Genomic DNA, 21,322 nt, shown 5'->3' with positions numbered 1-21,322 from the left:
CACATTTTATTACAACGCAAATACATTAAAGTACCATATGTGGACTACTGAGCATTAACATGCGTTTCATGGCGCGGAAGACATGATAACTAGTTGCCTATAAGTAATGTCATAGTGCAAAATAGGCGGCGGCGGCGACTCCGACACAAACACTTAAAGCTGTGGTTGTCAAACTTTTTCTGTAAATAACATAATTGTGTGACTCATCTGTGCTTTTATAAATAACAGAATAAAGAAAATTGCAATCACTTTCAAGTAAATCAGATTGCCCCATCAGACAATGTTTTGTGTAAGTTCTATCTGTGCAAAAAATAACTCATATTTAGTTACTACTAACGCAACAGCAAGAAAAGACGAGCTCACGGAGCTCACGGCGTCGCGTCAAATCGCACATGCGCAAGCGTAACCTGTTAACGGCGTACGGTAACCATTTACCCGAAAGTACAGGCATTTGTCCATGTATTTATTAATGACTTCGTTGTATATCCGTGTACTTTATACTTGTGTAATATGTGAAGCCAGCAGCTCATTGTTGGTAGAAGACACAAGCACTTTGGCTCTTTGGCCCTGGAGCAGGAGAGCTGCTCCGGGTTCAGAGAGCTGCTCCGGGTTCAGAGAGCTGCTCCGGGTTCAGAGAGCTGCTCCGGGTTCAGAGAGCTGCTCCGGGTTCAGAGAGCTGCTCCGGGTTCAGAGAGCTGCTCCGGTGCGAGGAGAATTCCGCTGCTCCTCACATGAGAGCTGCTGTTGCATCTTCACCATGGGAGCGTTTAAAACGCAGATATAGCGGTCTACTTTTCACGCGACATATTTTTCGCAGCGCTCTGTCCGCAGGTGTGTGTGCTCAGTGCTCACCTGTGTGCGCGCGCACGTATCTGTGGGCAACGGGGCGGAGAGGTTTTTTTGTGTGCGTGTTTTTGAACGATGACAAGCCGAAGTGAAAACAAACTAAAATGAAATAGTAACGAGGCTATTTTTAAAATGTAGGGAGTAGAAAGTACAGATATTTGCGTGAAAATGTAAGGAGTAGAAGTAAAAAGTCGTCTGAAAAATAAATACTCCAGTAAAGTATAGATACCCCAAATTTCTACTTAAGTAAAGTAACAAAGTATTTGTACTTCGTTACTTGACACCTCTGGTGGCTAACTACTAACTGCTTACAGCTAACGTAATGGACGATACGACTGACTAACTGCTAACAGCTAACGGAATGGACGATACGACTGGCTATCTGCTAACAGCTAACGGAATGGACGATGTGACTGGCTAACTGCTAACAGCTAACAGCTAACGGAATGGACGATGTGACTGGCTAACTGCTAACAGCTAACAGCTAACGGAATGGACTATACGACTCGCTAACTGCTAACAGCTAACGTAATGGACGATACGACTGACTAACTGCAAACAGCTAACGGAATGGACTATACGACTGGCTAACTGCTAACAGCTAACGTAATGGACGATACGACTGACTAACTGCTAACTGCTACAGCTAACGGAATGGACTATACGACTGCCTAACTGCTAACAGCTAACGAAATGGACGATGCGACTGGATAACTGCTAACTGCAAACAGCTAACGGAATGGACGATGCGACTGGCTAACTGCTAACAGCTAACGGAACTACACAGTACACACACTGCTGAGTACACCGCCGCAACTCAGCCGCCACTTATTTTGTACTCGGCCAGCTTGTTCTCTAACACGGTGACTTTGAGCGGATTGCCTGCATACACCGCCACTTGATGTTGAGTTTGAATGGTGTGTTTTGCGACGCCTTGTTCATGTCTAGACTGTGGGGAGAGGGTTGTATTCATTCAATCCCAATATACAGCAGGCGGGGATCTGCACACTTCTTTGTGCACCATTCCAGTTTGTGCTGTTTCTGGTCTGATCGCTCGGGAACACACTCGTCCAGAACCTCAGAGAAAAAGCATATGACTCATGTAATTTCCCTAATCATCAAAACCATTCAGTGAATGTGTAACCTGTCTGCATCCGTGAATGAAAGAGAAGAAGGATGGGAAGAAAAGGACTAAGCTCTCACTTCCTACCCATGTTTTTCATCCAAGAAATGTAGTCGTGGGAAACCACAAAGACGTTGAGGCGAAGATGAAAGAAACAACATGAAGGCCATTTTCTATCTAAAGGCAAGCTTTTGCACCGAGGATTAAAACAACACAAATGCGACGAACATATACTGCATATATATATATATATATATATATATATATATATATATATATATATATATATATATATATATATATATATACTGCAGTTACACTCTTAAACAGCAGCGGCAAGTAGACAAAAACCCAACTCTCCAGACATTTCATATCCTTAATCAGCGAATGCCAAACCTTGGGAGCTCGTAACAGGAAATCACTCATTTTTCACGGCTCGACCGATCACGCCTGACAGCGACGGACTATAATATATCTTCTCAAGTTCCCTCTCCTATGGCTCCGGTACATTTAGTGTGATGTACAGCGAGCTAATGGCATCAGAAGTGAACTCTTGGTGGCTTTTTTTTTTTTTTTTTTGCTAGAGGCATTGCTGACCTTAGCCGATATAGGTCAGCGTCCTCAATAACAAGTGACAATTCCAGTTATATATCCTCGCATGTTAAATAATCACGCTCATAAATCGTCTATCAGACACACACACACACACACACACATAGTCCTTTGACTTCCCACTGTCACTTTCTGGAGTTCAGGGATCATTTTTAGAGATTGATGTCAAATTAATTAAGCTCATAAAGCCCCCGCACGTCCTCTGAGGCTCGATGTCAGTCTGCCTGTGAGGACGTGCCGAACTAAAGCCAACTCATTTAGCTGTCAATCATTTACCCCCCACCTTCTTCCTTGCAATTTTTCTCTTCAAGTGAGTCACTTCTCAAATACAGGTTTGCAAATCATCGTCGCTCCAAAATCTGCCAAATATCCGCCTCTCTGTCTGCGTCCCTTTTCCCTTTCCTTTGTTTTGTTTGTCCGGGGGAGGAAGCGAGACGGCGGCGTCAAAAAAAAAGAAGTTCCGCTGGAGATCAGAGAGAAAACATCAAAAGCGAAGCGGTCCTCCAGTGGGCCTTCATTTACTATTTACCATGTGACAGAGGAAACTAAAGGAGGGATTTGTGAGGGTTCAGCACAATCTTTGTTTCCTCTGCCGCTGATAATGAGGGGCCAGAAGAAGTGCAAGGCCCAAACATTCGTGTGTGTGTGTGTGTGTGTGTGTGTGTGTGTGAGAAGAATGCCAGCTGCCGATCTAAAAGGGAAGGTTGCTTGTATTTGCATAGGCTAATGAAGGTCAGGTGTGACTCGTGATCGCCTCACAACGCACGCTCATAAACAGTCTCGAGTCGGCTGCACTCGTCTCAGTTACAACGGCGATGAAATCAGGTTCGCAGTCTATTCGGGCCGAGGACTCGTCTCTCATTCCTGAACGATAAGCGTATCCACAATTTGTAATGATGGATTGATCGTCCAAGTCATTTGTTGTTATTGAGACTAATGCTGCATTCAGATGGAATCATGCCGACCGGATATTAAGTTAGTGGACGAGAGTACCAGCAACGATAACGATAACGGCCTTTCTGTTTAAAGTTAAAATATTTTAACTCTTTAACTGCTATTTTTAGAACCGGATGTAATGCAGCTCCCTCACAGGGAGCAAAATATGAAATATTTACCGCAAAAGTCGGGTTACACGCCGCTAGTACCTTCGGCCTTCCTGACGTTCATGCAAGTTCCCCGCTAACTTCCGCTAGCGCTCCGCTAGCTCCCCGACAACCACCAAAGGTAGCGGGACCAGCCCCGGCTCGACACCCGACTTAGGCAGAGGGGACGCGGGCAGTAGCAGCAGCAGCGAGGAGCTAGCAGTAACAGCGAGGAGCTAGCAGCAGCAGCGAGGAGCTAGCAGTAGCGCTAGCGCTGCTCCTAGCTTGCTACAGCGAGACACTGACCGGAGGTAGGAGCGGCTTGTAACCCGACTTTTACGGTACATGAAATAGTCATTGGTTGACATTAATTGAGTGGGAAACTCTCCTGTGACAACTGCAACGTTACTCTTTGTGTTACTGTGTGTTACTGAAAGTGAAGCTGTGTGGAAACAGGCTAGTAAAGGCTAGTAAAAAAACACACAGATTATGAATGTGAAAATGAATTGTAGCACTACCGCAGCTATCTGAAACGCACAAACTGAACGTGAAAGTCATGAATTGAAAATGAAAGCCTGGGGGAAGAGTCACGGGATCTCATATTATGGTGAAAAAAATACAAATCTCTTTTTACAATCAATGTGAAGATTCAAACGTTCTTGATGGCATTCTTTACAGTATTTTCAGACATTTAGGGTCCTAATCCAGGAGTTGAAAAAAATAATGAATCAATAATGATAATAATCGTTGGTTGCAGCCCTACATCTGTCTGTCCATATGAATTTCTCCAGACGACTCGCCTATCCACACACATACGCGTGTGTGTGTGTGTGTATGTGTATGTGTGTGTGTGTGTGTGTGTGTGTGTGTGTGTGTGTGTGTGTGTGTGTGTGTGTGCAGTGACGGATATCTGAGTCGATCTACGAGCTAATTAACACACTATTGATTGCGGCTCAGCGTCAGGAGGAAATTCACCGGGTTCGCTATGATGAAAGGAATTTGTAGGTAAAGTACATCACATGGGAGAGGAGGAAGAGGAGGAGCAGAGCGAGAGAGAGGAAGAGGGGTGGTGCAGATGTCTTGTGGGTTAATTACACAGGACTTTCTGCAGAAAATCAGACGTGCGCGTGAGCAGCTGCATGTTTAATGACGTGATGGGAAAGGGACTGCCGAGATCTCATCCACCTGAACCCCCAACCACACACACACACACACACACACACACACACACACACACACACACACACACACACACACACACACACAGATCTATACGGCTAATGGGACCACATGGGCTCTACAGCGTCTCTGTGGGGCTGATTTGCATCCTCCACATCAAATAACAGCATGCCGATGTAAAAATAAAAACACAACACACACGAGAGGCTGCACACGCAGGAATACAAAGCTGCGTGAGGACAGAAAACACTGCTTGTTCGTCTTGTGCAGCAAGATTTCAGATGTCTGACTCCCTGTGTTTGGTTTCCCTGCAGAGAGCAGCACCTCGTTGTCGGTATCACCAACCAGACAGAGCAACGTCTGCATGCTGTCAATCGCATGGAGACGTTTTGCAGACTGATTTTATTGTTTAAATGTGGGTCAAGTGAATAAACAAATATCGACGGTAAATAGCTGGTTATTGTGCAGGAGGATTCCCACCCTCCAACCGGTGGAACGCAGTGTTTCAATTACACCTTCTAGTATAGTGAGTATAGTACAGTATAGTGAGTATAGTACAGTATCGTGAGTATAGTATAGTATAGTGAGTATAGTGAGTATAGTACAGTATAGTGAGTATATTACAGTATAGTGAGTATAGTGAGTATAGTACAGTATAGTGACTATAGTACAGTATAGTGAGTATAGTACAGTATCGTGAGTATAGTACAGTATAGTGAGTATAGTGAGTATAGTACAGTATAGTGAGTATTGTACAGTATCGTGAGTATAGTACAGTATAGTGAGTATAGTGAGTATAGTACAGTATAGTGACTATAGTACAGTATAGTGAGTATAGTGAGTATAGTACAGTATAGTGACTATAGTACAGTATAGTGAGTATAGTACAGTATCGTGAGTATAGTACAGTATAGTGAGTATAGTGAGTATAGTACAGTATAGTGAGTATAGTACAGTATCGTGAGTATAGTACAGTATAGTGAGTATAGTGAGTATAGTACAGTATAGTGAGTATAGTACAGTATAGTAAGTATAGTACAGTATCGTGAGTATTGTACAGTATAGTGAGTATAGTACAGTATAGTGAGTATAGTACAGTATAGTGAGTATAGTGAGTATAGTACAGTATAGTGAGTATAGTACAGTATCGTGAGTATAGTAAAATATAGTGTGTATAGTGACTATAGTACAGTATAGTGAGTATAGTACAGTATTGTGAGTATAGTGAGTATAGTACAGTATAGTACAATATTGTGAGTATAGTGAGTAGAGTACATTATAGTGAGTATAGTACAGTATAGTACAGTATAGTGAGTATAGTGCAGTATAGTGAGTGTAGTACAGTATAGTGAGTATAGTACATATAGTACATATAGTACAGGGTAGTACCAGGTGACAGCCACGACTTTTTCTAATTGAAACCGCCCCAAAATGAGGACAGGAGGTGAATCAGGCATGTCAATAATAATAATAATTCAAACTTATATAGCGCTTTATTAGATACTCAAAGACGCTTTACACTGAGGACAAGAGACAGAGACAACCAAACAAAACAAAAAAATGGAAAGACAAAGCAAACAAAACAAGCACAAACGTGCCGCTGGAGAAGTTTTACTTCTCTATTGTTGCATGTTCGTCACTTCTATGTTTCCGTCTGTTCCCATTTCTTCTTTAAAGAGACCAAATATTAGAGTAAAACTAATCTGAGCAAAAATCCATGTCCCTAAAAACAACAGATTAAGAATTAAAGCTCTTGGTGGAGACAGCCTTTGAAGTGCAATGGCGGGCAGCTGTGTTTAGACGATGAACTGCAAGTAGCCCGATATATATTTATATATATATATATATAGATATATATATAAATAAATATATATAAATTCCGTGGCCCGCTGGAGGCCGATCCTCTCCGCTGGTCTTTCTCTTCTCTCTGTGTTTTTGGCAGCAGCCGCCGGCCGTAATAACTGCTGACTGCATCATCATCACGTCTTTTAATCCTCATAATGCTTTGAAGCAGATGCTGCGAAGCTCACAGAGCAGTTGTGATGCGATGTCAGCGCTGACGTGTTGCAGAGGCGCTTAACGCTGTTACTACACCAGACAGCGTGCGGCCATCTTTTTTTCTTCTTCTTCTTCTTCTTTATACTGATTCCGGACAAATTACTGCAACTTCAAATAGGAATCACTTCAAAGATCCTCCCCACTTGCACAGACACACACACACACACGCACACGCACACGCACACACGCGATGAATCTCCAGAGAAATAAGTGGCAGCGAGTGAGAGACGCGTCGCTGGGCGAGTTTGATTGACACGCAGGGTCAAGTGGTGTGAGATGTGGGCAAGAAGAGGAGACAGGAGAGAGGGAAATAGATGAAACAATAACAAAATAAAATAAAAGGAAATGAGCAATGGAGCGAGAGAATGACGCTCCTCCCATCACCGACTAAACCACACCATCCTCCCAATGCAGGCTCCCAGGGAATAGAGAGAAAGCATCGCCTGTGGCAGCAATAACCTACGCTAAATGATAAATCTGTGTGTGTGTGTGTGTGTGTGTGTGTGTGTGTGTGTGTGGGGGGGGGGGGGGTATGAGTAGCTCAGCAACTCTGACAACCCCCCCCTCCCCCCCGACATCTCTCGCTGCTCCCTTTAGTGTGTGAGAGTTATGTCTACACAGATGTACACTGAGCATCACATCTTGCGCAATGTTTCCTCTTCTTCTTCTCTTGTAGTTGTCTTCCTCTCGACTGTTTTATTTAACAGCAAAGACGTCGCACAGGAGCCAAAAGAGGACAAGAGCATGGGAGGACAGAGAAGCGCGTGTGTGTGTGTGTGTGTGGAGGCTCTTGCGGAAATTCCTTATTATGATTATTGTTATGTTTTAATGCCTCCGTCAACCATAAAAGTTACACTCTGCACCCACGTCAGTGCACAATGTCACCAGTTCATATTGTGTAATATTTGCACCTGAATTATTGAGTTATGGGACGAAGTGACCTGTGACCATGAAGTCCAGCTAAGACGTCCCCTCCGGACGTTGGTGAGAAACTGGGTCGGATGAACGAAACGAAGCGACGGACGACCTGAAAACACTCGGAGCCTCCGGCCGCTCCGAGTCCTAAAAAGAAACCCTTCAACAACAACACGCGGGCCGAAGAAGATAAAAAGGCGCAGGCTGTTCCTGAATGAATGAATAATGCATCATCCCAGTTGAAGAGGTTGCCTCCGCTTCATCCTTTAAACCTCTGAGTTCCTCTCTGACTGAGCGCAGCCTGTAGCCAACAACACAGGGCTGACTTCCCCCTAACGCTGGATCCGAGCAGCTGGATGACGGATAGCGACGCCCTCCATCACTGCCTGATGGGTCCACGATTTTTCACCCTAATGAAACACGCTCTCTGGAGTCCAACCTAAATATTTAATGGCCTCTCGCGGTGACCTTGAAAAAAAAACAACCCTTGAACAAAGACAAAGGGACTCCCCACTTTCTTCTTATTATCTCCTTTTCACTCCGTGAACTCATGCCTTTCCCTCGGTGCCGCCGGAGACGAAGAAGAAAGGGACAAATGGAAACAAGAGTGGACGTCTCAAAGGACTCTCTTTTCCTAAGCAGCGCTCCGCTTTTAGCCCGGAGAGGAAGTGAAGGTGCAACGTGGGGGAAGTGGGTTTCAGCTCCTTTAGGGACTCGTTCCCACGGACATGCCGCCGCACGCTCGGTCGGACAATACCGATGAAAAATGGAGGCCAAAAAAAATAAAAAAGTGTTGCCGTCTCCTGTGGAGGAGGAGAAGTCCATGTGAGGTCGAAGGAATAAACCAATTCCCCGCCTAAAGTGCAGCGGGCTAATGAGGTACCGTCAGGCTGGGATGCGAGGTCAGCCGCTTCATTACCGCTCCTCCTCGGGGGCCGATGGGAGGAGTGGTGCGACCCGGCGCCGCTCATGGTTTTATAATGTGCCGTGTCGTTAACTGCATCCACCGCTCTCTCTCCCAGGTGAGCGTTAAGATTCAAGATTAGACGGTAAGAATGAGACTCCAACAACACCGCTACGTTTATTAGTTTTTTTTTCATACCCCTGAAACGTTGCAGAGACCTTTTGAGCGAGAAGACCACGAGTGTAACCGGAAAAAAAAACGCCACGAAGCAAACCCCCATGATGCCGAGGAGGAATCCTAATTATCCCCGTTAAAGAAGAGGCTCAGTATTTATTACACCGCAAACAGAGGAAAGGTTAAAAATCCTGCAGGCAACGTGATTTGTCTGCAAAAATACTTCCATCAAAAAGCATAATAAAAGAAAATCCTCAGACATGTAAATCGTGTTTTTTTATCGGTGACCTGTTTGTGGCGGTCAAGTCTGAAAAGATCAGATTTTGCACAGCATGTTGCAACTCATGTATATTATATAATATTAGGCTCTTTTCCTGCACCTCGCAGCAGCTTTATTCCGGCGGGTAGACAGAGCTTCATCGGCCGTGACGTGTCCTTCCCCGATGTCCTCACCGCCGCTATGACCTCATCCCTCAACCGGCGTCGGCCTCGACGACCAGCTGTTACGTTGTTCAGCTCGTTGTTCAGCTCGTTGTTCAGCTCGTTGTTCAGCTCCTCGTTGTTCAGCTCCTCGTTGTTCAGCTTGTTGTCGCTGCTGCCAGATGTTGTGCGTTTGCTTTCTGCCCTTTTTATACCGCCGACAAGCGCATGAGACGAGCTGTATGAGTGCTTTGGGTCAAACTACTCCTTCTTCTTCTTCTTCTTCTTCTTCTTCTTCTTCTTCTTCTTCTTCTTCTTCTTCTTCGTCTCTCCTTCTTTTTCTTCTACTTCTTCAACTCTTCTTCTTCTTCTCTTCTTTGTCTCTTCTTCTTCTTCGTCTCTTCTTCTTCATCTCTTCTTCGTCCATTCTTCTTCTTTTCTCTTCTATATCTCTTCTTCTTTGTCTCTTCTTATTCTCTTCTTATTCTCTTCTTCTTCTTCTCTTCTTCTTCATCTCTTCTTTGTCTTTTCTTCTTCTTCTTCTTCTCCGTCTCTTCTTCTTTGTCCATTCTTCTTCTTCTCTTCTTCTTTGTCCATTATTCTTCTTCTTCTATTCTTTGTCTCTTCTTCTTCTTCGTCTCTTCTTCTTAGTCTCTTCTTTTTCTTCTTTTTCTTCTCTTCTTCTTCTTCTCTTCTCCTCCTCCTCCTCCTCCTCCTCCTCCTCCTCCTCTCTTACTTGTCCTCCTCCATCTCACCGGAGAAGTTTTGCTCACACTATATTGTTTTACTTCACAGCGAAAGAACAAAGAGAAGACATGGGAGGACAGAGAGAGAGAGAGAGAGAGAGAGAGACTACACTGACAAGGGAAATTCCTTATTATTATTGAACATTAATGCATATATTTATCGCCAGGCAGTTGTATGCCTCCGTCAACCCGTCAAGTTACAGTTTACATCCACGTCTGTCCAGAATGTCACCACTTCACCATGATTATATCACGTGATATTATTATTATAATAGAGGGAAGCCTGAACCCCATTGCAGTGCATTAGCTCTGGACGTGTTATTGCAATGGAGCCAGAGTACTGTGAGTAAATGTGTGCAGTGTGCATGTCTGTGCTGGCAACCAAAAAACGTCCTGGACTCCGTCCAACCTGTGGGTTAGTCAGTCATACATGTGTGTGTGTGTGTGTGTGTGTGTGTGTGTGTGTGTGTGTGTGTGTGTGTGTGTGCACGCTGGCAGGATGTGCGCATAAAGTGCTGTGTAAAGAGGACAATAACAGTCCTTCCAGTGTTTGAGTAACCTGTTAGCAGCTGGCAGGTCGGAGCCTCCGCCAGAAAAAACAACAGATCAATTTTTCATTCTGTGACCGGAGCAGAGGAAGAGGGAGGCGGAGCTTAGACAAGAAATAACAGGCCGCCGTGGAAGCACATAGAGGAGAAAGGGCTCCAAGGGAAAACAAGCCATCACCTTCCTTTCCATCACCCTGTTTTCACGCCAGCGAGGTCAAGTGCGTGACATAATGAGTTCCCGTAACATGAATGTGAATAATGACGACGAAGGAGCCTGTGTACTCACGGCGAGGAGGATCTGCGTGCCGCTGTGCACGACCTCGATGTACTGGTAGTCCATGAGGCAGCCCATGACGGTGATGTAGGAGTGGCTCTCCGTGGTGCGGACCCCCGGGGCCTCCGGCATCTCCCTCCTCACGCAGCCCGGCCCGTGCTCGCTCCACCACGAGTGATGGGCGGAGATGTTGAACGTCAGCAGGTCGCTGTCCTGGAAGGAGAGCGACTTTGTTACCTCGGCCTCTATTCATTACTTATTACTTATTACATTTATTCTTCATGAGATGAAAACCAGGGCGAGGGGTAGAGGGTTTATCTTTAATTAGACACTAAATCATAATCAACAATACATAAAACATAATGCTTCATGCACAAACAGATTCTGCATTCATATGCAGTATTTGGAGGCTAAAAGGAGAAGATTCTGGTTCTGCTTCCTGTTTGTAGTCCGTGTAGAGTGTCTGTGTGGAGAGACAAACATTTGACGATGGTGTAGCTTTTTTAATTGGTTCATAATTAGCTCGTAAACTGAATCCTGTCGTCACCTCAACTTCAGCCTCGCATCTCAATGTGCGTATCGGACGGTAAAGGAAGTCTCGGCCCTGATTTATCCGCTGGTGATACCAGAATCCCGGAAATATAGACCTTCGCTCCTAGAGGCTCCGCCGTCTTTAATTCAAAACCAATCCCCCCCTAAGGGCGGGCAGTTTGAGCGATTGTTATATAAAACTGTAAATCATAGCTTGTTTTATGAAAAAAATGCCCAAAACTGCTGTATTTGGATGCATTGAACACCATAAGTAATATACAAGTGAAATATATGGTTTGGTACATGAGAAAATTCAAATGTCATGAATGTGCCCCAATGCAAATGTTGAAGACCTCGTCTGAATGTTCTCTGTTCTAAACACTCTCTAACTTTGTTCTGCTTCACTTTATCAAAGTCAACCTTTGCAGAGAGAATGTTCACATATTGTGTTATGATTTGGGTTAGAGAATGTTCACACATTGAGCTATGATTTGGGTTAGAGAATGTTCACACATTGAGCTATGATTTGGGTTAGAGAATGTTCACATATTGAGCTATGATTTGGGTTAGAGAATGTTCACATATTGAGCTATGATTTGGGTTAGAGAATGTTCACACATTGTGTATGATTTGGGTTAGAGAATGTTCACACATTGAGCTATGATTTGGGTTAGAGAATGTTCACACATTGAGCTATGATTTGGGTTAGAGAATGTTCACACATTGAGCTATGATTTGGGTTAGAGAATGTTCACACATTGTGTATGATTTGGGTTAGAGAATGTTCACATATTGAGCTATGATTTGGGTTAGAGAATGTTCACACATTGTGTATGATTTCGGTTAGAGAATGTTCACACATTGAGCTATGATTTGGGTTAGAGAATGTTCACACATTGAGCTATGATTTGGGTTAGAGAATGTTCACATATTGTGTATGATTTGGGTTAGAGAATGTTCACATATTGAGCTATGATTTGGGTTAGAGTTGGACCTTACAGCTGCATCATTTCAAAGAAATAATTATCCTGAAAATGATTTTTTTTTCTGTGTGTCATCTTCATTTACTCTTAACCAGTAACATATAGACTGATATTTACACATCTGAACAAAATCTCACATGTGTACCTTTTATTATTACACCCGAATTTTTCAAACAGCCCTAGTGGTTGCAGAGATACACCCTTTTTAGTTTGGGTATGACATTTTTGAGCACAGGCCTAAAAATAGGCTGGTTTTTAAAGTGCGCTCGCCCCCATGCAACTGAGCTGAAAGGAATTGTAGTTGTTGTGCTTTAAGGTTTAAAAAATGACATTTAAGTCCAAGCAGCGATGTGTCTTTCCCTTACTCAATGTGCCGGTTCCTAATCCTCAGACGTCACAGTCAACAGTTTTCTTTAGGACTCCTTTCCGAGTGAATAAATAAGCCCTCTGAAAACTGTCGACAGTGTGTTCTGTGGTTCCGAGTAACGGGGACATTGTTTCAGGAAAGACATTTAGCTGTTGGGTATTTCTCTTCAGTCTATCCTCCTCAACTGTATTGTGGTAGAGAGACTGAAAAACCAGGGCGAATAAAACTAAAAATATCTGCATGGCGAGCCACCAGTGGAGGTATGTAATAGATTTTATTTCTCATAATTGGGAGGAACCAGTCTTTTAATAGTTCGACTCACAGACTGCATAAGAGAAGTGGAGGTAGTCGTCGTGGCGTAACTCATTGGTTTAAGGACTGCGGTTGTGAAGCCTTGAGTTCAGCAACGGAAGGGACAGTATTTAGATTGGACTCTGATGGAGACCTGTCAATCACCTTGTAGCCCTGCCCCTAAATCATCCCCTGCTTTATGGTCTCTAAATGACTCTAAATGACCATAATTTACTAAATGAACATCATGCTGTATTGAAGAAGACTTGAAACTAGAGATTGAGACATAAACTCATGTTTACAATGTTTACTGAGGGAATACATCAAGAGAAGTAGAGTCATTTATATAGACTTCTATACAACCAGAGGAGTCGCCCCCTGGTGGTCAGGAGAGAGAATGCAGATTTAACACATGAAGCATATACTTCTATACAACAGAGGAGGTCAGGAGAGAGAATTCAGCTTTAACACATGAAGCATATACTTCTATACAACCAGAGGAGTCGCACCCTGGTGGCCAGGAGAGAGAATGCAGCTTTAACACATGAAGCATAGACTTCTATACAACCAGAGGAGTCACACCCTGCTGGTCAGTAGAGAGAATGCAGCTTTAACACATGAAGCATAGACTTCTATACAACCAGAGGAGGTCGCCCCCTGGTGGTCAGGAGAGAGAATGCAGCTTTAACACATGAATCATAGTCTTCTATACAACCAGAGGAGTCACCTCCTGATTTAAGGTTGAAGACATTTTTTTATTGGCTTCCCTTTATCAGAACTGGAGGTTGCCGCCTGGTTTTAACTGAAGATTGATGCCTAAAGCCCAAGAGAAATGTTCGAACAAACTTTCTAGGGCAAAATTTCATAACTTCTTTAGCTGAACCCCATATCAGTGCCACTCTCAGATCCAGCCTTTTAATACATAACAAGCTCTTGTGCACATGGCGATGTTCAATCTGCCCACAGCCACATGAGCCCACGCATACAGACGCTCGCACCAATCAATACCCCAATGCAGCCATCTAACCCCGTGTCTGCCCCCCGGTGACAAGACATGCATTATTAACAGGGCCGAGCACTGTCAGGAAACATCTCTGATTCCTATCAACCCCCGTCAACACATCGGCAACACGCTGGTATCGCCACCAGAGGTAAGGCTTCACTCTCCGTCTTCACGTTGATTTCTCATCCTCACCCCTCCGTCTCTATCTTCCATCTCTGTCATGCGGACGTTCGCTCGCGCCGCCGCAAAAACAAGGGCGGCTGGAGGTCAATAGGTAGGTTTGTGAAGACTAATGACTTGACAGATGCCATTGATTGGGCCCGCGAGCCAGGGAAACCATCTCTGTCCGAGCCGGAGTACTCTGCAGCACGTCACCAGTCGATATCGAGGCTTTTGGCAACTTATTGTCAAGAGTGTTATTGTTCTGCTCCCTCGCACCCAAAAGCACAAATCAATCCCTCCATATCATAGATTCAAGGTTAGTCCACTGATGCTGCTCAAAGTATTTGCTTTAACAAAAGTCAATGCTATTACTGGAACCACTCCAAAAACTTCATTTATATGTGAAGATAACTATTGTTCATGTCACCGTTTTATGTAGTTTTTTGCATTCAAAAAGCGGTCTGACAAACATAAATATTCGGACCATCCTCGTCTAAAGAAATCCTCAGTCGACTAAGGCTCAAACAAGTTTAACGACTAATAAGTTAATTTATTGTATAGTTAATTTAATCGACAGCCTGTAAAATGGCCTGTTTCTCCACAAAGAATCATGTAAAAGCACCACTTTGAATATTGTGTTCATCAGGCGGCAACCTCCAGTTTCATGTTGTTGAATATTTCACCAACATGAAACGGTCAATGGTCAGATTTCTGATTTGGAAATGTATGAAAATCAGCAATTTTTTGATAACAAAACCCCTCATTTGTGTATTTAAACGCACAATTTGAGAAAGCTTGCAATCCAAATACTAACTGTCTTTCTGTCAGTAATCACCTTGTTTCATGGGACATGTTATTGTACCCGGTTCACCTGCAGTGTCTTTAACACAGAGGTGTGTAGAGAAGCAGGGCTCTGTCTGTCAGTCTGTCTGCACCGTGGGGGAGGGGCTAAGGGATCAATAGGAGGTGATAGAGCATGTGGCACACACACACACACACACACACACACACACACACACACACACACCTTCCAGAACAGCCCCGTCAACATCGGTCAAGGCTAGCCGAACAGAATTAGCTGACTCGATTTTGTGATCAAATATGTTGGGGACCTCTCAGGAAGCTGTGTGCCAAGTTCAGTCGTGCATGCGTTGAATGTGCTGTGTGTTTGTGTGTGTGTTTGTGTGTGTGTGTGTGTGTGTGTGTACGCTCCATTAGCCGTCTCTCCTCCTGGCCACCATATGCAGAGCTGGGAGCCCAGGCTGGCTCCATCTGTCGGGTTAATGCCCAGCCTCGGCCCCAAGCAGCTGGCCCCTACAAGCCTCATTATTCAACACGCCACCAACACACACACACACACACACACACAGGGAGAGACGGACACACTTGACAGAGCCGTGGTCTATCACACAATGGCAGAGTCTCCAGAGCTTGGGGGGAAAAGGTGTTTCTGAGATTCATTCTGGCCGCGTGAACCGGTGTGAGATGAACGTTGTCGACGTGAATTCATTATTCTCAATGGTCAGGCCGGCAATCGGGCAAGATACCCATCAGAAGCCAGAAGAGGAGAGGGGGAGGGGTGGAGGAGAGAGAGAGAGAGATGAAACTTGCAAAATATGCAGAATAAATTACAAAAAATACAGATCAAAGGAGCAGTGAGGAGACAAGATGTCAGGAGGAGGGAGGGCACATTCGTTTACAGGTGGAGAGGTGACCACCCAAACACTTCTCTTTGTCTGGATGAATACGCATCCGAGCTGCACTCAGGAACCACAGGGGAGCCCACAAAGATTTACAAGAGTGTGTGTGTGTGTGTGTGTGTGTGTGTGTGTGTGTGTGTGTGTGTGTGTGTGTGTGTGTGTGTGTGTGTGTGTGTGTGTGGTGGCCGGGGAGGGGTGTTTTTTGTTTTTCCTCTTCCAGATTATTTACCTGTTAAGTCGTGAGCTTCCACTTGAGACTCAGCGGGGAGGCGACGGTCAGCAGAGATGAAGCACGCAAAGTATTTTTAAAAAATGAGCGCCGGGGCCACATTTAAACATCTCTGTTGTGTGTGTGTGTGTGTGTGTGTGTGTGTGTGTGTGTGTGTGTGTGTGTGTGTGTGTGTGTGTGTGTGTTGCAGATTCCTAAAGGTTAGGGAGTAATTTATAGTTTGGTGTAGGATTCATTCTAGATGGCTGTTACGCATTCATTACATTGTAATTGTGTGTATTTGGGCTGCATGTGTTTTTCACACCAGGGCATGTATATATATATATATATATATATATATATATATATATATATATATATATATATATATATAAGAGAATTGAATGAGAAGAGAATATATAAGAGAATTGAATGTCTCGAAGCTGAGAAGCCACAACTGGTCGAGTTCTCAGTCGCTGTTGACCTTGGCTAAACAGATTAGAAAGAGGCCGCTGTGGCCTTATATGCCCTTGCTACCGCATATTAACACATAAAGCTTGCTTTTGGCCGTTATCGGTCTGGCATAGGGACGGTTGTCTGGCTCCTGTCGTGTGTGGGAGGTTCCGCCTTTGTGCTCAGTGTGGCTCACCCTTGTGACCTTTAGATGTCTGAATTACAGACGGACTCAGCTCCCTTTTTCGCTACTAAGACTGAGACAAATATGAAAGTCAGATAAGGAGGTGTCTCACAGAAATGGCATAAATATCCATTGTTCTTAGAGAACGAGGCCCACTCTCATTCTGGGGGTGTGCTGACTGTGTGCAGACTGTATGCAGAGCAGACCATCAGGGGAGCTGAGTCCAAGGCCTTGTATTAGGTATGCATTTCATGTATGTGTGTAATAATGGCTTAAATAAATAATCTTGATTGTAATATAACCTGTACTGTCAATTCTTGAACACCCGAGGAATATCCTGGAGAGGAGATTCCAATCCCTTCAATATATATATATATATATATATATATATATATATATATATATATATATATATATATATATATATATATATATATACACGCTTTACACCCGGGATCAAAAAGTGTTCTTTGGCGTCTCTAGCTAGACGCGCCGGAGAGGAGGAGGAGCTTATCTCCAATGAATACCAGCGTTTCATTTAGGTGGCAAACATCGGTTCTGCCGAGTGAAGCTGAAGTGTCTTAAAGCATTCTCTCTCCTGACCACCAGGGGTCGACTCCTCTGGTTGTATAGAAGTATATGCTTCATGTCTTAAAGCTGCATTCTCTCTACTGACCACCAGGGTGTGACTCCTCTGGTTGTATAGAAGTATATACTTCATGTGTTAAAGCTGCATTCTATCTCCTGCCACCAGGGGGGGCGACTCCTCTAGTTGTATAGAAGTATATGCTTCATGTGTTAAAGCTGCATTCTCTCACCTGACCATCAGGGGGTGACTCCTCTGGTTGTATAGAAGTCTATGCTTCATGTGTTAATGCTGCATTCTCTCACCTGACCACCACCAGGGGTGACTCCTCTGGTTGTATAGAAGTACATGCTTCATGTGTTAAAGCTGCATTCTCTCTCCTGCCACCGGGGGGGTGACTCCTCTGGTTGTATAGAAGTATATGCTTCATGTGTTAGCACTGTATTCTCTCTCCTGACCACCAGGGGGCGACCTCCTCTGGTTGTATGGAAGTCTATGCTTCATGTGTTAACGCTGCATTCTCTCTCCTGACCACCAGGGGGCGACTCCTCTGTTTGTATAGAAGTCTATGCTTCATGTGTTAACGCTGCATTCTCTCTCCTGACCACCAGGGGTGACTCCTCTGGTTGTATAGAAGTCTATATAAATGACTCTACTTCTCTTGATTTATTCGCTCAGTAAACATTGTAAACATGAGTTTATGTCTCAATCTCTAGTTTCAAGTGACCCGACTCTTGAACACACGGGATATAAATCAGACTCTTTTGTGGAGAGATTCTCACCTTGGAAAGGCCTCCCACGTCCAGGTAGAAGCAGATGATGAAGACGTTCCAGGCCACCCACAGAGCGGCCCACACCGTGTACTGCAGGGCAAACAGACACAGACGGATGAGCTGCACAGAAAACAGACCAGCTACTGAATAAAAAGCTGAATGAACGAACATCGCCCTCGAACACACGGATCCTCACATCCATACAAGTCTTTTTTTTGCCGGTGAGTTCAGCAGGTTTATTTGAGCCCCCGAGGGAACATCGCATTTATTTAACAGTCGAGGCTGAATGGAGTTCACGACGACGTTTATGAAAGATTGTACAGTCAGACAGCTGCTGACAGACACAGAGACACGTCACTGTAAAAGGTGGTGAAATCCTCTGAACGTCAGGCGAGAAGCTCCTTCAGGTGAAAACATAAAAAAACACACATGTCGGATCATGAAACCCCCGTCAGCCCTCGTTTATGTCCCGTCTGTCTGCATTCCCCCTCTTCTTCTGCTCTTTTTTCATTGACTTCACCATCTGTGCTTCCACTAATGCTGCAAAAAAAAGATTTTTTTTTTATTTCATGCAGAACGTTACGGAGTAAAAATGAAGTGCGTAAAAAAGAAAAGCGCGTTTACGAAGATTAACACTGGCTCCGAACAAAAGGGATGAAGCAACAACGGGCGGCACGTGTTTCAAAGAATGACCTTCTCTGTCCAGAAACCCGACAGACCATAAATCTGGTGAGCTTCTTAGCCCCTCCCCCCCCCCTTCCCAACACCCCCTTTAATTAGCCCTAATTACCTCGGGATTAGAGTGATTTAAGGATGTCGGAAAATGCACAAGAGAGCGAGGAACATTTTGCAATCAAGGAGGAGAAGAAAAAGGCAACACGTCCAATCTAATGAGAAGCGATGCGAAGAGGAGCGACACGGGGGCAGAGGGATGAAGACGAGGATGATGATGATGATGTGACGAGCTCTCACCACCACGATGTAGCGCGGCCGGTACTGGATGGTGCCGAAGAGGCCGAGGATGACCAGGATGATGTGGAAGAAGTTGGCGAGGATCGGGGCCCACTGGTAACCCAGGAAGTCAAAGACCTGTCTCTCTAAAGCCAACACCTGGAGGGAGAGAGAGAGGGAGAGAGTTATTGCATTATTACATAAATGACATTTAGTCTCTGCATTTAACCTTCCAGGGAGCAACTGGTTCAATGTCTTCAACATGCAAGCTATGGAGAGACCAGGAATCGAACCTTGAACCTTTCGGTCGGAGGATGGCCGCTCTACCGTGAGCCACAGCCGCCCAAACTAAGACAAGCGCTACAAAGCTACACGGTGCAGCCCTGATGCCGTGTTCACACCAAAAGAGTTGCGAAATATTCGTGCGAGTAGATTACATGTTAAGTCAATGCACAGATGCGAATGGTTGCGGAAAATTTTAGTAAAAAAAGCGGAAAAGTGAATTAACCTGTTAAGCCCTAGGGTCTCCCAATCGGGGGACCCTTTTATATCAGGAAAATCAAGAAAAAAATCATGGTATAAATCCCCCCCCCTTCCAAAAAAAACCAACATGTTAGGTATCAAATTAAACATAAAAATCAGGGCTACACTAATATATAATCGCGATGTACAACCTCTAAACACAACTCAAACAATAAATAGGATTAGGGGTTAGGGTTATTAGGGCTACTCACATAAAGTCGAGCGAGTAAAATCAGGCGAAAAAACGTGGCGAAAATTCACAACTCTTTTGGTGTGAACACGGCATAAGAAGTAAAATAAATAAAAGAGTCAGCCTACACACACACACACACACACGGGCAACTTGGTCACGTAGTTTTATTGCGGAGAATAAATGATTTACCTCCCGGCGATTGACCAACAATCGCGGGGCGAGAACAGCTCGAGTGTTCGGCCTCCGACTGAGGGAGCGCCGGAAGGTGAAGACGGGAAGTTTAAAATTTTTTTTAAAAAGCATACGCAGTGACAGATTTATGGACGCAGCCCTCCTGCTGGGCCTAAAGAGGAGCTCTCGCTATGTTTTCCGACCTTCCTGCCAACGGCCTCCAGGAACGAGGAGAACTTTATGGGAGGCTTAATAACACCGCTGCAGCGCGCTGAGGCGCTTATTGAAATATGTGCTCAGAAAACAAGGTGCATGCATGCACATTCACGTGCAAGAGGCAGAGTTAACCCAGTCCCTATTTGCATCAACTCAATTAGCATGGCATTGTGTGTTTGTTTGTGTGTGTATGTGTCGAGGGTACAGGGGGGCACAGTACCATTTAACTAGAATTCCATCGGCAATACAATTCCCTTCCATTCCCAGTGTGTGTGTGTGTGTGTGTGTGTGTGTGTGTGTGTGTGTGTGTGTGTGTGTTTGTGTGTCTCAAGCGACGATGTGTTTCGTGGTGTGTCGACATGTCATTTCCAGCCAAGCGCTTGAAGATGGATGAGGGAGGGAGGAATCTCGTCTCTGCCGCAATGATAAGAACGCACCATCGAGCACATTCTCACACACACACACACACACACACACACACACACACACACACACACACACACACACACACACACACACACACACACACACACACACACACACACACACACACACACACAGACACACTCGACACACAGCGGCGGCTGCTCCTCCTAATGTAATGGAAATGTTACCAGCAACCCGATGAGACATTGTGACAGGCGTGTGTGTGTGTGTGTGTGTGTGTGTGTGTGTGTGTGTGTGTGTGTGTGTGTGTGTGTGTGTGTGTGTGTGGAGATGATAAAATGCTGAGTGATAATTAAAGACGAACACAGAGGCAAATAACAGCGACGCAAACGGGTCGCGGTGAACGACCTGCGACCTCTGTGCCAAAGAGTCGAGGAAGAAGCTAACGGAAGATAACGCCTTCACGCTAATGGAGGAGGGGAAAAAGAATAATGGGCGGGAAGCAAAATTGAGATGGATGGGGAGATTATTATGAAGAAAAAACGATGGCCCCGGAAAAAAAACCCCCAGATAAATCGGCCAGATGAGAGAAAAATGCAGAGAAAATCCCAAGCGACGCATGCTAACACATAGCGACGCATGCTAACACGTAGCGACAGAGCTCCCGCCCTCCTGGTGACCTCTGGAGTCTGGAGGGAAACGAGTCAAACCAGTCATACGTCTTCTGGTCAGCTCTGGGTCACGGTCAAAGACTGAGCGC

At 44.7% G+C, this 21,322-nt stretch overlaps 1 protein-coding gene across 1 annotated transcript in view; it reads right to left on the bottom strand.

Annotated features, from left to right (window-relative positions):
* The window catches only part of nkain4 (sodium/potassium transporting ATPase interacting 4), a gene marked incomplete at both ends in the record, with an annotated part of 50,365 nt that overhangs the window by 11,361 nt on the left and 17,682 nt on the right, over nt 1-21,322 (bottom strand). Inside the window, 3 exons of the mRNA XM_079226680.1 lie at nt 10,894-11,094; nt 18,132-18,212; nt 19,095-19,232. Of these exons, the coding sequence (XP_079082806.1) occupies nt 10,894-11,094; nt 18,132-18,212; nt 19,095-19,232 (420 nt within the window). The remainder of the gene's footprint in view (nt 1-10,893; nt 11,095-18,131; nt 18,213-19,094; nt 19,233-21,322) is intronic.

The sequence above is a fragment of the Taurulus bubalis genome (assembly GCF_910589615.1).
Source record: "Taurulus bubalis genome assembly, chromosome: 11".
Classification (NCBI taxonomy): domain Eukaryota; kingdom Metazoa; phylum Chordata; class Actinopteri; order Perciformes; family Cottidae; genus Taurulus; species Taurulus bubalis.
This window is presented reverse-complemented; position numbering and strand designations above follow the sequence as displayed.